The sequence below is a fragment of the Cynara cardunculus genome, assembly GCF_001531365.2.
Source record: "Cynara cardunculus var. scolymus isolate 2C chromosome LG 1, CcrdV1, whole genome shotgun sequence".
NCBI lineage: Eukaryota > Viridiplantae > Streptophyta > Magnoliopsida > Asterales > Asteraceae > Cynara > Cynara cardunculus.
Genome location: NC_037528.1, coordinates 44,617,679 through 44,635,617, shown reverse-complemented (window position 1 = coordinate 44,635,617; position 17,939 = coordinate 44,617,679). Strand labels below are relative to the sequence as shown.

The 17,939-nt window shown below is 35.1% G+C and overlaps 1 protein-coding gene across 1 annotated transcript; it reads right to left on the bottom strand.

The window, feature by feature from the left end:
- Positions 1 to 10,170: 10,170 nt before the first annotated feature.
- LOC112506402 (pentatricopeptide repeat-containing protein At1g08070, chloroplastic-like) lies at positions 10,171 to 12,035 on the bottom strand. Its single transcript, XM_025110409.1, has one exon. It carries the CDS (start codon positions 12,033 to 12,035, stop codon positions 10,185 to 10,187), a length of 1,851 nt encoding a protein of 616 aa, XP_024966177.1. The 3' UTR covers positions 10,171 to 10,184.
- Positions 12,036 to 17,939: the final 5,904 nt, after the last annotated feature.

Genomic DNA, 17,939 nt, shown 5'->3' with positions numbered 1-17,939 from the left:
GACATTTAAATCTTAATAATCAATTCATACACACATCAAAACACTCATTAGAGGTCTCAGGTTCAAATCTAATGAGGAATAAAAATTTTCTTGTGGTCACGGAGGTTTAAATGTGGTGACTCCGGGCTATCTGCAAAGTAGGTGGTCGTTCTAGGATTAGTCAGCTCGCATAGCGAATTGGATATTCAGGTTAATTAAAAATACACCCACCAAATACCACATAACTTGTGTAAAAATAAAAATTAAATAATTTCCAATTTAATAATTTAAAAAAATATATTTTGGTAGAAACATATAATATTATTCTTTGGTATTCTTATCTCACCAATCATTTTGTATGATTTTTGTTATGGTTAAAACTATTGGTTCTAAGACTAATCATAAAGTTGACATCAAGGTGTCTCTTTAGTGGCAATCAAAGGAGCTTCTTTGTTGGGGAATTATTCACAACCAAACATCATCATCACAAAATAGTTGAACCCTTCTATTATTTTATCTATTCACATTTGATTTATGTTTTTAATATATTTTAAATTTAACCTCATTATATATATATATATATATATATATATATAATTTTGAGTAAGCTATATATGTTTTGTGTTTTTATAGTTTGTTAAAAATTGTTATTCTAAATTATGGTCTTTATCTCTATGATTTTGGATAGAAAGTTTATTACTGACAACGCTAACAATGTCACACGAAACACATCTTTAAGGACACTAATGTAAGAGGATATTTTTTGGTTCACGCAACGACTGAGGCTGACAAGGGCCCAAGATCAGCCTAGGGACCTGTCTTGTATTTGGACAAATTCAACTCGTCTTTTTGCCAATTGAGCTACATGCCAGAGGCAAGGAACCTTTTAGTCTTTTTACATTTAGACATTCATTAATTGTTGTTTTTGATAAACTTCGTTAAGCAAAAGACGTTTTAGTCTTTTTACCTCTCTCATTTTTAATTAACTAATATATCACATTATACACCTATACAACCCTGCTTGGAATCCCTTTCCTATTATAGAAACTGATGGAAAAGAGTTTGTCTATAACAACATTGTTAACATGTATGAAATGAAACAAATATTTTAGATGATCAGAAAAGTAATTATAAGAATTAAATCAAGAGATACTGAGGCATGGATCAAGTGATGTGATATGGAGGCATAGATCAAGGGATGTGATATGGGGGAATAGATCGAGTGATATGATATGGTGTATCATGATTACAATCTTTATCATCCCCCCCTGCAAGATATACGGTCGAAGATGAAGGCCCAATCTTGAATATAAAAGTCTGAAAAGCAGTGCAAGGAAGTGGTTTAGTAAGAGCATCAACAAGTTGATCTTTACTTGAAATGTTAGACACCCCAGAGAGTCCCATTTTGAACATTTTCACAAAACAAAGTGGTAGTGTAATCCTAGGTGCTTCACTTTCAATGAAACTTCTAATTATCCGTGAAAAATGGGGCACCTGTATTATCACAATAATGGATGGTTGAACTATGGATCAGTGGCTGAGTTCAGTGAGTAGATTAAAAACCCAAAGAACTTTAGCTATGGTTGATGCAATAGTGTTATACTTTGCTTTAGTTGATGAGTGGGCAACAGTTCGTTGCTTTTTGCAGCTCCAAGAGATTAGACTGTGGCCAAGGTAGACAATACATTCGGTAGTCAAAATGTAATTATCCTTGTCTCTTGCCCAATCAGCATCAAAAAAGGCATGAAGTTGTGAAAGTGAGTTACTGTGGATCAGGATTCCTTTATTGATTCTAGTTGCTAGATATTGTAGGAGATGTTTAAGAGTCTCCATGTGTTCATTAGTGGAAAAATGCATGTGGTATGACAACCTGTTAACACTAAAAGCAACATCAAGACGAGTTAATGGTAAATATTGAAGGCTTCCAACAAGGGCCCGATATTCAATTGGGTTGGCAGAGGTGATCCAAAGTTAAGAGAGGGGTGGAGTTGTGATCATAGGGGTTGGTACTGATTTGGCTTCTTCCATCCGAGCCTTTTTAAGAATATCCAGTGTGTATTTTTGTTGGCTAAGGAATAGACGACGAGGGTGAGGAATGATTTTAACACCTAGAAAGTATAAGAGGTTTCTAAGGTCTTTAATAGTGAATTGAGCGAAGAGTTGAGATATAAAAGTGTCAATGTGGTTTATGTTAGAACTAGTGGCAATGATATCATTGACAAAGACAAGGAGATAGATGACATGATTATTGTAGTGAAGAATGAAAAGAGAAGAATCAGAGATGTCATTGACAAAATTAAGAGTGAGTGGATACTTTTTGAATTTCGTGTACCATGTTTAAGGAGCTTGTTTCAATCTGTAGAGAGCTTTATGGAGCTTGCAAACATGATCGGCAGGCTTTTGTTAATGGAGCCAGGAGGTTGGGTCATATACACATTTTCCATAAGTGTACCTTGGAGAAATGCGTTATTTACATCAAGTTGGCGGAAAGACCAACCTAAAATGACAGCTAAAGAAAGAATAACCCAGATGGTGGAAGCTATGATAGCGGGGCTAAAAGGTTTCATTATAAACTCGACTGGAACGCTAATGAAAACCTTTAGTAACTAGACGGGCTTTTCATCCTTCTATCGTGCCATTGGGATTATGTTTCTCTCGAGATACCCGTTTACAACCGATAAGATTTTTAGAGGGACATAGGGGAAAAGATCCAAGTATGATTGTGAATAAGTGCATCATACTTGACTTGCATGGATTTTTGCCAATGAATGGATTTAAGAGCTTGCAAGATTATAGTAGGTTCATTAGAGGCACTAGCAAGATGGAGGAAGAGGTTTTATTTAGGGTTTGGTTTTCAAACGTTATTCTGGAGATGAGTGACTATTTTTCGAGATGGTTGGGGAGAAATGGTATCGAACGAAGGAGGAGCGGTTGGGATGGAGCGAGTTCCTGGATCTAGATACGGGTCAGAAGTTTTTCAACTCAAGCAAATTGAATCTGAGATGGTGGTTGCATCATCTAAAGTATGAGAGATAATAGGAGAGGCATCGTGCACCATGTATCAATGTTAGGAGGTGGCTAGATGGAAGTAAAATGTGTAAAACGAAATGTATATTAAACAAACTTAATATGACGTGAGACATATATTATGTGGGTTTTTAGATCAATATAGTAGTAGGCACTTTGGGTGGAAGAATACCCAACAAAGACACATGGTGTTGAGCATTGATCCAATTTGAGATCCTGGGGGATGTGATGGAATATCCCATATGCCCAGGGTTCGGTTCTAGGCGTACACAATAATTATGGTCACTGAGTTTTATTAGGGTTAATTTCTTGTAGTCATAATTTATCGAGATTAGTCCAGGCATAGCCTAGGACACCCTTCAAAAAAAAAACATAGACTACCAAAGCTATATAATTTCATGTAGTTTGTAGTAAGGTCGAAAATTTGTGAAAAAGGAGAACGGTGTGCAAGAGTTGGAGTAGGTAATCTATTAATCAACAGTTGAGAATGCTAAAGACCAATAATTAAGGGGCATGGAGACATGCTGAAGAAGAAATCCATGCTTTGACAATATGTCTATGTTGAGGCTCCAAATATCCATTATGTTGAGGTGCGTGGGAAGAGGACATGAGGTGAATAATGTCATGTATAGCGAGAAAATGTTAGGTTTTTCATATTATCCCCCATTGTCTGAATAGAGAGTGATGATAGAATGATTGAAATATTTTTCAACTAGTGCTTTAATGAAAAATCTTTTGTGTTAGGTTTATGTTTAAGGGAATAGAGATATACATACTTAGAATAGTGATCAATAAAGATGCTGTAATATTTATGACCATAATAGAAGTAAATAGGAGATGTTCATATATCACTGTAAATAATATCCAATTGCCCATTATAGCTGATAGTAGATTGAGAGAACGAAAGTTTATGACTTTTATTGCAATCGCATGCATTGCAATTCGAATGAGAACTTAGAATAAAAAGGTTAAACATAATATTAATTTTCTTGAGAAGAATTGGTGTCCTAATATGTGATGCTAGTCTAAGGTTGTAGATAGAGAAGTGGAATTGATGGTTGGGCGAATGAGATGCCATTCATAAACTCCATACTTGATTGGACCTTGAAGTAGTGTTGCTCCTGTTTGTATGTCCTTCACAAGAAAAGAGGTGGGTAAGAAAGTGATGGAAACATTATTATCAAGAGAAAGTTGTGAGCTGCAGATTATGTTTCTAGACATAGAAGGAACATAAAGAACATTATTTAAGCGAAAAAAGTGAGAGGGTGTAAGAAGTAATGTGAAACCAATGTTTGATATGGAAAGTTTGGAGCCATCACCAATGACTAGTTCGTCATCGCCATTATGATGAGCATGTAGGGAAAGCGTCTATAGATTGTTGGTAATGTGGTGGGAAATACCTCTATTAAATAACTACCCAGAGGTTGAAAATGGGGCACTCACAATATAGGCTCTAGACCCCTTGGGTTTCGTAGTATTAGGGGTGAAGGATCAATCACTAGAGGTCATTGAGATAAGATGAAAAAGGGTTGTGTGATGGGAAGAACGAGATTAGGAGAATTGATCGATTATAGCTCTGATACCATATAGAAACTAACGGAAAAGAACTCGTCTATTACAACATTGTTAACATATATTTTATACTTGCAAAGAAATGAAAACAAATATTTTAAATGATCACAAAGTAATAACCAGAATCAAATCAAGAGATATCGAGGCATGGATCAAATGATGTGATATGGGGGCATAAGTCAAGTGATATGAAATGGTGTATCATGATCCAGGGCCGTCCCTAGAGGAGGGCGGGACGGGCGTACGCCAAGGGCCCATAAAAATTAGAGGCCCAAATTTTTTTAATATATATAATAATAGTTTAAAAAAATTAGTAAATTAAAAACACATAAAAAATTAGTATCTAATATGACAAGAAAATATTTTTGTACTACATTAATTATTAAAGACCCAGACATGTATTAATTAAATATATTGGAGAAAAAAATATATAAAGATATTAATCTGTCGTTCATTATATAATATTGTTTAATATTTTTCTAGGTTTTTTAATCTAAAACCAACGTCTAAAACTACTTGCTTCGAAAACTTTGATATATTCTCCATAATTTATCTCCCATTGACTCTTTTGATTGTTCCATTCTTGCGTGAATTCTATTTTTTATATTAGAATATGATAGATTTTTTTTGTTATTAGCTAACAAAATCCCCATCTTTTGAAAAAAGTATTAACCATATAAGACGGTACAACTTATATATATATTTAGAATAATAAAACTGTAATTGTTTTTTCATAGTTGTTCTTTATTATCTAATATTTAGTGTATAAATCTTATGTACTATTTTATCTCTAAAAGAATAATAAGATCTCAAATTATCCCCAACATGAGTTTTTTTAATTTATATAATCAATGATTCTAGAAAAGTTTGTTTTAACACTAACTCTATGTTCTTGAGTCTTCTTTTACGTAGGAAAGAGATGAAAATAATTGGGGAAGAAAAATATTTTGTTCTCGAGATTTTTTTAGGGAAAGGAAAAAAATTATATCAAAATTCATTTTTATTTCATTATTTTTCCTTCCTCTCTCTTCTATAATAAAAATACAAATAAAAAACTTTATTTTTATTCTTTCCTTTTATTTTTATTTTCCTTTCTCATTATTTCTTTCCTTCCTAAATTCAAAAACATAATATAACAGTTTGAAATTGTGTTAATCTTCTCAAATTCGAAAACATAGTATAAAAGTTTAAAATGATGTTAATCTTCCCAAATTCGAAAACATGATATAAAAATTTAAAATGATGTTAAAAAAATATTAACATGAGATGACATGAAAAACCAACCTATTTACATTGATTTACATAGTGTAACTCGGAAATCAGAAAAATCGACTTTTTGACTACAAATGATATCATTCTATGTACCAAAACTATATCATACAATGTTTTTGATGATGAAATAAATTACTGATACTACATAAAAATGTTCTAGTAGATAATATTAATTTAGAAATAAGTATTGATTGATTTTGCGTCCAGGAATACTCGGAAAAATGGTTTTATATGAATTCAATGTTATTTCAGATGATAAAAACAATATATTGAAAAAATATCGTACTTATCGAGGACTTCTTTTTACATCTCGTCCAGGGCCTAAAAAATGTCAGAAACGGGTCTGTCATGATCACAATATTTATCGTCATCACCTATTCCCCCGTTATGAACTCTCCTCTCCCCTCACAACAACCTCTTCCTTGACGCCCCATCTTTCTGCTATTGCAAAACCATCGATGACGGAAAGCCATATCCTAATCCCAAATTCAATCTCCATCTCTTTATTCCCTTCTCGATCCCACTCAACCTAGACCTAACCCTTTCTCTTATGTTTCTACTTTAACGATTCTGCTTCCCTCAGATGCAACCTAGACTTGACCCAACTTAAACCAACTGGGAAGTTTCACTATGAGTTCATGACGATTTTTCCATTTTACAGTAGCAATTTTCAACAAACCACATGTATTAAAACATAGTTTACTCTATCGTTTTTTAAAGTTTTCACTATGAGTTCATGACGATTTCTCCATTTCAAAGTAGCAATGTCAACAAACCACATGTATGAAAACTTAGTTTACTCTATCATTTTTATTAAAGTTTATAAAACTAATTAATAATCAACTGATAAATACATTCAAACACAAGAAAAATTCCGATCCTTGTTAATATGATAAAATATTCCATCTTGGGTTTGTTTAGCAACAACTAAAATCAAGATTTAGCGTCTTAAAAATTAATTAATTTTACATATAATTTTACCTTAACTGGTTTAATAGATAAAATCTTAAAGAAACTGATTGAATGGGTCGAAAGTTGTCCAACATGGAGTATATGCGCGCTATATATAGTTCTAATTGATAAATGTTACCTGATACATAGTAGCAACATAGACATCTGAATGTTAAGAACATCTCCAACATGTATGCTATATTTTCTCTTTTTTTTCCTTTTAAATTGTTGCAAACTTTCCCTAAATCTTCAGAAATTTTAAAATAACATAATTATTGGAGATGTTTTAAATAGAAACTTACTGCATCTCAAACACTTACCCAGTAAGTGCTTACGGATAAAATTTAACATTATTATTTACTTACCGGGTAAGATTTTAATCCACCAAAACGACATTGTGTGCAACAATTTACCCGGTAAGCGCTTACCATGGTAAGAGTAGTCGCCCTCACTTATTGGCTAAGACTCTTGGTCTTTGTCTCGCTCTTACCGGATAAGATTTTTGGTTTTTATCATATTCATCCGGTGAGGTAATGTTACTTAGTAAGTGCTTACCCAAATAAGCATTTGGTAAATGGCCTGTAAGACACATTTTAATTTAATTAACTGAAGCAGATGTATATAAACTTATGGATGAGGATTATTACTGATACACGTTTTATTTTGTAAGTATTTACTAAACAACCCATAAACATCGAAAGATTATCAGATAAGACATTGAGTAAAATGAGTTAAAAAATAATTGCGGTAAAAAAGGGGAAGATTGAGGCGGAAGTCTTGGGGGACAAATACAATGAATATGAGTGGTGTAGGTAGGTGCCCACATGGATGATTCCCATACCATGATATCCATACACGTGGCATCTACAATGCGGCTGTCTGGCTGTCGAATATTACAGTGGGGACCACCTATGCCTACAAGTGTCCATTTCAATCTCGTCCTCATCCACTTGATTGCATTTGTGGCTCCCACTCACCCTCTTCAACCAAAGCATTAAAAAAACTCATAATTTATGTTAAATTACAGATTTGCCCCTGTTTCCATATATTGTCCGGGTCGGTCCCGTTATGTTAAAGGCTCCATGTAGAAGATAAATTGTTTTTTTTTTATTATACTAGTTGTGTAGTCATGTGATGCGGTGAGAGCCGTGAATTTTAACGATTTTGAAGTTTCACTGGTTATATTAGAAAAGATTTAACGATGATATAAGTTGCACCTGGTCGTTATATATTAATACAATTTAAATAAATAAGAGTTATGGTTCTAATTATAGTATATCGATGAAAAAAATTGTATTACAGTTTAAAATCCAATATATTTAAAATCCAACATATTTAAACGACTTCACAAATGTGTTCGATTTACACCAAGAGCAAAGAACCAAGAGATCGGGAGCGAGACCGAGAGTTCTAGAGCAATTGAATGAGAGATGAATGTGAGAACTTTTGATAACTCATGATAAACAGTTTGAATCTCACATTGAGAGATGGGGAGAAGACATAGATGTATGAGAGGGTGAAGACATGATAGAAAGATGTCAAAAGTATCTTGGGAAAATGAAAAGAAAGGTAATATGTGCATTGGTAACTTGTACTATATGTTATTTTAATTGTAAATTAAGAGATTTTAAAACTGAATGCATAAAGTAGTAGTACTTAATGCATTATGAGTTATTTTTAAAACTTTTAAGACTTTGTGCATAAATATACAATACTTTGTACATTAAAAAATGTTTTTAAGACTTTTAATAAATCTGGTTAATTAGATAGTATAGATTATTTATTCAATTTTTTTAATTATATTTGTTTGATGATAAATCGTTCGAAAACTCATCTTTTTGATTTTAAACAAATCATGCATTTTTCTAATTTTAAAATATTTTATTCAAAATTTCAAATTGGAAGCATCGTATTTTTATATATAACCAATCAATCATTATCAGTAATTACAAAAACACATTAACCATGATGTTTATTTTAATAATTCTAAAATATATTAAATAAACAAAGAAATTTAAAAAAAAACAAAAGGAAAACACTAAATAACCGCAGTTAATTAATAAATCCATTTTTATGCGTAAAATCTTGAAAGTGGAAGAGTGAAAACGAAGCGTTTCTTATCAGTAAAAATTACGAATGATTATTGAAGAACACAATTAAAAAATTAAGTTAAAAATTAAATACTCCGGATTTAAGTTTAAATAATAAATTATAGAATGATAAAAGATTACAAAACAAAAAAATAATTAAAAATAATAATATATCTAAGTCGGCTCTAAAAAGAATCAGATAAAAGAAATGTATGTTAAAGCAGAAAACAAAATGCATGCCATGCAGGTTTAATTTTGTAATAGGTGAATGATTGTGTGAGAAAGAGAGTTAAGATGAGAAGCGTAAGAAAATATCTCTACTCTTGTAATAAATGAAGTTTTGGGACGAGGACCATGATTTTAACGGTAACAACGGAACCAAATCTGTATGTAAAGATGATGAACCGTCCGACCCATTTCTTTTTGCGATTCAAGTTGGTTTGGATTGGAACCAAAAGCCTAGGCTTTTCAATGGTTTCATTTGTAGCCCAATGGGCTGCTAATGTGTCTTGTTTAGCAGGTGGACCAGGTTACCTGACGGGCCGAGGCTCATTCCCATACCTAGTGTACCATTAATTTACTTCAATTCCATTAAGTTATAAATCAATTATAAACGTTTAAAATATCATTTTAAAGATTCGTTTAGCATACGTTTATTTGATGAGTGTTTAACAAGTCACATCACCTTACCATATGAACATGGTTAAGATTTAAAATCTTATCCGGTAAGAACAATGACAAAGGCAGGAAGTCTTACCCAGAAGTGAGAGTGATGACTCTTACCTTGTTAGCTACCAATAAGGTAAATTGTTGCATAAGACACCATCTTGATGAATTAAAAATCTTACATGATAAGGTAAGCGATAATGTTAAATCTTACAGGTAAACATTCAGTAGATAAGTGTTTAGGTAAACGACCACTAAATGTCTGTTATGATGTATTATTTTTGCCTTGTATATTAGAAAGGACGGTACATTTATTTAATTTATTGGTATTTAAATTGACAAATTAAATGAAAATCAATTTTTTCTTTATTCATATTTTGAGAAATTAAAGGGGCTGTTTACTTAAATGCTTACTCGGTAAACACTTACCGTTAGGAGTCAACACTATAATTTATTTTACTGCGTAAGATTGTAGTACATTAAAACGGTAGAGTATGCAACAATTTACCCGGTAAACACTTATCTGGGTAAGAGTCGTCACCTTCACTTACTGAGTAAGACTCTAAACAACATGCAAAAGTAAATCTTTTGACATAAATAGGAATTGGATACCTGTTGGTATGATCTTTACATTATCTCCCCACCATTCTTCAAATGTTTTCCCATTACATCAAGCAACATATATATCTGTTTAGATTTGATGTTGGATTTCTCCCCCTTTCGGAATTCATACGCTATGCCATCAACCTCAATCGAACTATAACCTGCAATCTTCTTCATCTTTCTTTGTTTCATCGTCTTTCTTAACTTTACAGCATCCCTAAATCTATACAAAGAGGAATATAAGTTCGACATTAGTATATACGCACCATCTTTCTCTTCATCAATCCTATCCAATTTTTCCATCACCCTTTCTCCAATCTCAACGTTTCCATGAATCCTACAAGCGGCTAGTAAAGCTCCCCAGACTAAACCATCAGGTTCCACGATCATATTCTGAAYAAAATCTTCGGCCTCACTTAACAACCCTGCACGGCCAAAGAGGTCAACCATACACCCATAGTGCTCTTTTTGTGGTTTAATATTGTGAACCATCCACATTTCCACAAAATGGTTGCAGCCTTCTTTTACAAGTCCAGCATGGGCACATGCCATAAGAATCCCTACATATGTTACATCGTTTGGTACYATTCCCATTTTGGGCATCTCRGAGAAAATTTCGAGTGCCCTTTTCGCCTCCCCATGGATGGCAAGCCCAAATATCATACTGGTGTATGTATAAACGTCTTTATGTTTCATGTTGTTAAAGATACTATATGCTTTCTTTAAGTGTCCACACTTCATGTACATATCTAGAAGTGCGTTTCCTATAAATCCATCGGCTCGAATGCCATTTGTGTCYATATAAGAATGTACCCATATGGCATCTTTGAGTGTCCCTAAATTAGCACAGCAATTAAGCACACCGACTAAAGTGAATTCATCATGTTTGACACCTTGTTTCTGCATCTCTTTGAACAAATTCAAAGCAAGTTTGAACTTTTCTTGGTGAACTAGGCCCAGTATTATKGAATTCCAAGAAACTACGTTTTTCACAGKCATTTTGTTAAAGATCTTAAGAGCTAAACTAGCTTCACCGCATTTTAGATACATATCAACCAAAGCGTTGCCTAYGTATACATCGAAATTCAGGTTATGATCGCATATATAGTCATGAAGTTTCTTACCTAGGTTCAGATCTTTCAATCTGGCACTGGCTGAAATCAAAACCACCATTGTCATCTCATCTGCTCTAACACCCGCATCACACATTTCGTAAAASACCTCTATTCCTTTCTCGCAGAAACCCATACTTACATAACCTTGAATTAAAGTAGTCCAAGTCACCAAATCTCTTTYAGGACTTCCATCAAACACCTTCTGGGCACCTTCCAAAACACCACATTCACTATAAAACCTCATCAATATGTTCACAACATACAAATTCAACACAAACCCAGTTTTCACCACATGAGAATGTATCTGTTYGCCTACTCTCAAGGTGGACAAAAGCGTGCACGCCTTGAGGACATAAGGGTACGTAAAACTATCCCCAACCAAGCCTTTCACAAGCAAATCACTATAAAAAAACAATGCCATCAGAGGGTTGCGATTCTTATTAATGAACGATCTTATGACGGTGTTATAAAGATCGATGCTCGGGTTCTMGAGTTTACTAAAAAGAGAGTGTATGTAGGTGATATCAGRGATGTGCGTGGATGCTGTAGCAGAAATGGAGATGATTCTGGTGTACAGCAATTGTTGGGTTTGATGAGGTGATCTTGAGGTTTTGATGACATAGGARTGGATTTGTTTGAGTTGTTTTAAGGAGTTGCACGATTCAAGTTTGTCGAGAATTGAAGAATCTCGGGAGTGATGAGTAWGATGGGTAAGTGGGATGGAGGCAGATGAAGGGGAAGGTTTGATGAGCTTTTCCATTTACAGAAGGTTTTCCGGTGGACAAGAACGATTATGGACTTCAAAAGATAGACATGAGGGTGCTCAAAAACTCAATAAACTCCATAAATTCAATCTAACCCAACGCGAAAATAAACCATTCCGAAGCAACTCGATGTCTAATCGAGTTGTAAAATTGTCAAATCGTAGGTATTGGGTTGATATTGAGTTACTATTATTTGAACCCAACCCAACGTGATGAATCCGATATCCTTTTATTTCTTGGATTTAATATGATTGTTGAATTTTTATTAATATATATATAAGACAATTACACTATCATGTATGATTTTCATATACACATATTTTCAATCTATTCATATCTCTATATAACTCATTCATATATATGTTCAGTAACTGTGAACATATATATGAAAATTGAGAAAATTAACTGAATGTGATATACGTAAGAAATATAAATAAGTTGTATCAAATGGTTGATGATGAAATATAAATTATGAGTAAAGAAATAACATATTCAAGGTTAGAATAATATTTTAATATACCAAAGTATCAACCCGACTAATCTTACCAACCCGTACGGGTTGGGTTGGGTTGGGTTGGGTTGCACTATGGTTTGGGTTAAGATTTTTCCAAACCGTAAGCATTGAGTTGGGTTATTCAAATGTCTTCAACCTGATCAACCTAACCCATGAGCACCCCTAATGAAAACGATGATGAGTCCACCATTTACAGAAATGCAAACCCGACCAAATATCTTTTACAAGAAATAATTACTTCTACCAAACACCCCCTAAAATGMCGTAGATATTCAATTTCTAAAGTTTAATTTATTTATTAAGGAGTCGTTTACTAAACACTTACTTGGTAAATATTTACCAGATAAATTTTCTCATCGGATGAACATGAGAAGGGTCAAGAATCTTACCGGGTAAGAGCGATGAGAATGATGGAGAGTTTTACCCGGTAAGTAAGGATGACGACTCTTACCCAAGTAAGCGTTTACCCACTAAATTGTTGCATTTGATATGTTTTAATATACTAAAATCTTATGCATCAAAATAAATCATAGTGTTGACTCCTATCAGTAAACCCTTACCAGGTAAGCAAATAGGTAAACGGCCCCTAAGAAAAAAAGAAACGAACTCTTCGGGCTCTTCCCATTTTTTAAAGAAAAAGATTCATATGTTTAAGGGTGTTTGAGATGCTTATAAAAACAACTTATTGACTTATTTCAGTGTGACACCGGTAATAAACACTTTGAGTGTTTGCATAAACAGTTTATACTGGTGTCGATAATAAGAAATTTTTGAAGAAGTTAAACCATTTTAACTTGTAATAACTTGATAAACAGTTTTATAGAAAACCATAAATTGTTTCAAATAAACAATCTCAAAGTTGCTAAAAAGTGGAAAGGACACGTGGTGAAGATAAGTGAAGTCGAGGTGGCCATCAATGGGCCTTTGGATTCTGCTGGACCTCGAAGTGATCACCTGGCCGCTGTTGAAATGGTTTCTCAAACCCAAATGTCATCCACTCCTTTATCCCTACAAACAAAGTAATGGGGTAGGTGGCACTTGACTACTATGGTATCAAAAGTGGATACTGGGCTGACTTTTAATATAGATTTCATGCAAGACAATTCCTTGGTCAATGTGGACTGTAATTATGCAATCTCCAGCCCGCCAGGCCGTTACTGGTTGCCATGGAGAAGCTTTGTACAACAGTCTTGGGCCCGAGCTAACCTTAGTCCATGTGGGTTTGCCTAGCTCTCACGTGTATGAAGGTGGTAATCTTACTCAAAGCCGTGTGTCTATTTCTCAAGAATTCATGCAGTATGACAAGGTTGATAAGCATCATGTTGAAGCCCAAGACATCTCCTCGTATGTGGGCCAGCCCAGTTCGGATACCAGCATCCAAAACCTGGCCCATCAGGCTGCTTCTTTTTACGTTGAGAATGGGTTACCTACTTTTGATGGGCCTGAGCAAATATCTGATCCTTGTGGGCCTAACTTTGTAGATCAACCAAGGCCTCTAAGTCTAAGAGGTGATCAAGATCTGAGTCCACATCTCTCTCAGAAGCCCATACAAAATTATAATACTTTGGGCCATGATCTCACTAAGTCCAACTTGCATGGGAATGGTCAGGTTAGTAATACCTTTTCTCCTAACTCCTTATCTTTTGTCACTAACCCCCAATCCCATGCAGGTTCCCCTAGTACTTTATCCCCCAAGTTAGCCAATAGTGGGAAGAGTGAAGAGCTTTTTAATATGGAGGGTTGTGTTGATAATAGTGCCAATGACCCTACTTCATTGGGGACGTCCGTCCCTATTATCTGTGCRTGCCTCCATCCAGGTAAGTCCCTTAAATAATATTTCTTTGAATTCTGTTTCTCCTTTAAATTCCTCTGGGCCTACTTTGGATTCTTTTACTACTGCTTGTGGACCGGACTCYATTGTCTTGGAAAAGGGTATTCTATTATTAATGACTACTCTTCCATGGGGACGTCCGTGCCTAACTCCTTACATGAGATGAGGCTATGGAATGAAGAGCCTAAGTTAATGGTGTTCAAGATAATGGGCCTAGTTCAAATGAAGATAGTGGAATGGGTGTTCAAGATCCTAATGCCATTACCAATCAGAAGGTGGAAATTGTTGGACTCTATCCCAAATGTGATGGATAAGAACAATGAGCCCTTTTCTCCTGCGTTATCTCTCCTTGGCCCACATCAGTCTAACCCTCTGCCACTGTCAGGTATGCCCAACTTTTAATATTACTGGTGCCCCCTCCCCTTTATTTGCTTCTCATTCTTTGAATAATAATGCTGAAAATCCTAAAAATATTTCTAACTTTCAAAAAACCCAAAATGAAGATTACTCTAAAGCCAAACCTAATGTGGTGTGGAATGGTCAAAATACTAATATTTTACCCAATTCTTTTGCTAATGTGCTTAGCGGTTTCAAAAAACATTTGAATGATAATTTTAAATTCTCCATTCCATAATGGAGATGTGTGTATAARAAACARTATATTGATAAAAAAATTTCCAAAATCAAAAGARCGATTGGGTTGAAAAAAAARGTAAAGAATTTCTAATCATCTTGTTATYCTATAATGAAAACGAACATAAATATTGAAATTGAAATGGGAAAAGAGAGGATAGAGAATCTRTTGATAAGTTTATCTGTATCCGAGGTATCTATTCGGTTTCTACTATAATACCTTGTTTTGACTGTATCGCACTATGTATCATTTGATAACCCCCAAAATCTTCTACCTTTCATTTAAATAGAATTTAAAATGGAGAAATTCCAAAGCTATTTTTATCCCGAGCTTATGTGAGAATGAGGATGCTCCTATTGATATACCTCTTTCGGTGGTTAAAAAGAGTTGTGAAACCTACTCTAAAACTTTGTGTGGTTATTTTGTTGGAAAACGTCTCCCTTTTCMTGTGGTTCGTTATTTTGCCTCCAAGTTGTGGTCCCAGTTTGGTATTGAAGATGTTATGTTAAATGGACATGGTTCTTTTCTCTTTAAATTTAATTCGGAGGAAGGTCTCCAAAAAGTGATCGATAATGGCCCATGGTCCTTTAAAAATGTTCCTATTTTCGTTCAAAAATGGAGGCCTGGTATAAATTTAAACTCAAATGTGCATGATAATATTCCCTTATGGATTAATATTCATGATATCCCGTATGATGTGTGGAATGATGAGGGCCTTAGCCATATAGCTAGTAAAATTGGTAAACCCATTGCTATGGACTCTTGGACTGCAAATATGTGTAAGTATGCTGCAGAGAAATCTGCTTTTGCAAGGGTCCTTCTTGATGTGCCTGCTAGGAAAAATTGGCTTAATGAGGTTAAGGTACGTATTCCAAACCCTGAGACTTTTGATATGACTTTGCATTCTTTAAGAGTGGAATATGAATGGCAACCCCCTGTTTGCTCCCATTGCAATGTTTTTGGTCATGATGACTCTATGTGCCCACATGTTATTTCTGAAGTCTCTGATAAAAAAGATAAATGTTGAGAATGTTATTGATGCTAATGTGCCTGGTAAAGATAAAGACAATGAAGGTTTCCAAACCATCAAAAGAAAACATCCCTCTCGCGCTAAAAAGGATAACCCTTCCTCGTCTGAAATTGGTAAAGGCTCAAATGTAAAGGCTCCTCCCCGCAAGGTTTACCGCCCTGTGCAAAGGACTCCCGCCCCTCCCTGCTAGCTCCCCCCGGCTAGCTCCCCCCAGTTTCCAATCCCCCCAGATGGGTTTACCCTCTGCTTCTAGACCTGCCCTTCCTTCTAAATCCATTACCCTTAAACCTCACCAACCCAAACCCTCTAACCCTCCACATCCCCCCAAGACACATGCCAAGGACCCTCCTTCTTCTTCAAATCGTTTCTMTATTCTTGCTGACTCTTCTCAGTCTTCTGAGCCTGAGTCATCCTCTCCCCATCCCTCTGTTCCTTCTGTTCCTTCCGAGATCGAGGATGATCCCCTTGATCAGGATGACCTCCTTGATGAGGATGATGTGATTGAGGTTGAGTCGGATGATGGAGATACTGCTAGATTTCTCACCAGTGATATCACTCCCTCCYAGGTTGAGCCAAAGACATCTCAGGAGTCTGAGCAGATGGACACTACCCTTTCCTCGGGTGTCCAGTGATTTTCCCTTCTTGGTCGCTGCTTGTTTTGGTTTGTGCTTCTCTTTTGGTTTGGTATAAGGTGAGCCTGTTTTAGGCCCCTATTCCTTCCTTCATTGTTTCCCCGTTGCTTGCCTAGGTCTTGCCTGCCTAGGCCTTTCCCTTGTGGATTGTTTCTTTTTCTCTACCTTTTCCTCTCTCGGGGCTCCTTAGCTTTTTCTGGTGGTTGTGGACTTACCCCACCCGTGTGCTTTTTGTCTTGCGTTTTAGTGTTTTGCCTTGATTTGGAGGGGTCTCCTGCCTCCCTATCAAAAAATTGCTTATTACCCATTTAGACCCATCATAACCTATTTACACCTGTTAAAGAGAATAAGACCCATTCACTTAGACCAAAGATACACATTAAGAACCACAATGACCTGTTATGCCTCAATTAGACCACCTAAAGTCTAATTGGATCAACTATGACCCCTTTAAACCTATTATGACCCACTTAACTAGACTCATTAAGCATAATAAGACCCAATATACCCACATAGAACAAAACGACCCATTCAACTTAGTTAAAGAACGCCATGACCCGTTATACCTCAATTAGAGCTATTAAAGTCTATTCAGGTTGATAATGWCCCATTTAGACCTATGATGACTCACTTGGACTTGTTGAGGACCACCATGGTATACTTCAATTAGACTCATTAAAGTCTGATCAGGTTCACTATGACTTACTTAGACCTGCTATGACCTATTTAGACTCGTTAAGGATAATAACTAAGGCACATTATATCCGATTAGACCACAATGACCCACTAAAAAGCCATTAACACCCATTGTAGTACACTTACACTCATTAAGGGGYCGTTTATTAAAYACTTATGTTGGTAAGTGTTTACTGGTGCAATTACCTTATTGGATGAACATAATAAGGACCGATAATCTTACCCGTTAAGAGGGAAGACAATGATCAATAGCCTTACTTGGTAAGTGAGGGTGATGACTCTTATCTAGTAAACGCTTACCGGTTTATAAAGAGCTTACCATTAATCCATTTTGATGGTCGGGAATATTATCTCATAAGGTAAATAAGAGTGGTGACTCTTCCTGGTAAGCACTTACCTAGTAAGTGTTTGGTAAACGGCCCCTAACTTCTTAGTACAAAAAAGTTTTCATCTGAAAGTTTGAAAAGAATGAAGATTCTATTATCTTTTAGTTTGTAAACGCAAATCATCAAAAAGGTATATCTATGTTGTACCGTACACAGTAGTAGCATTTGATAACCCTT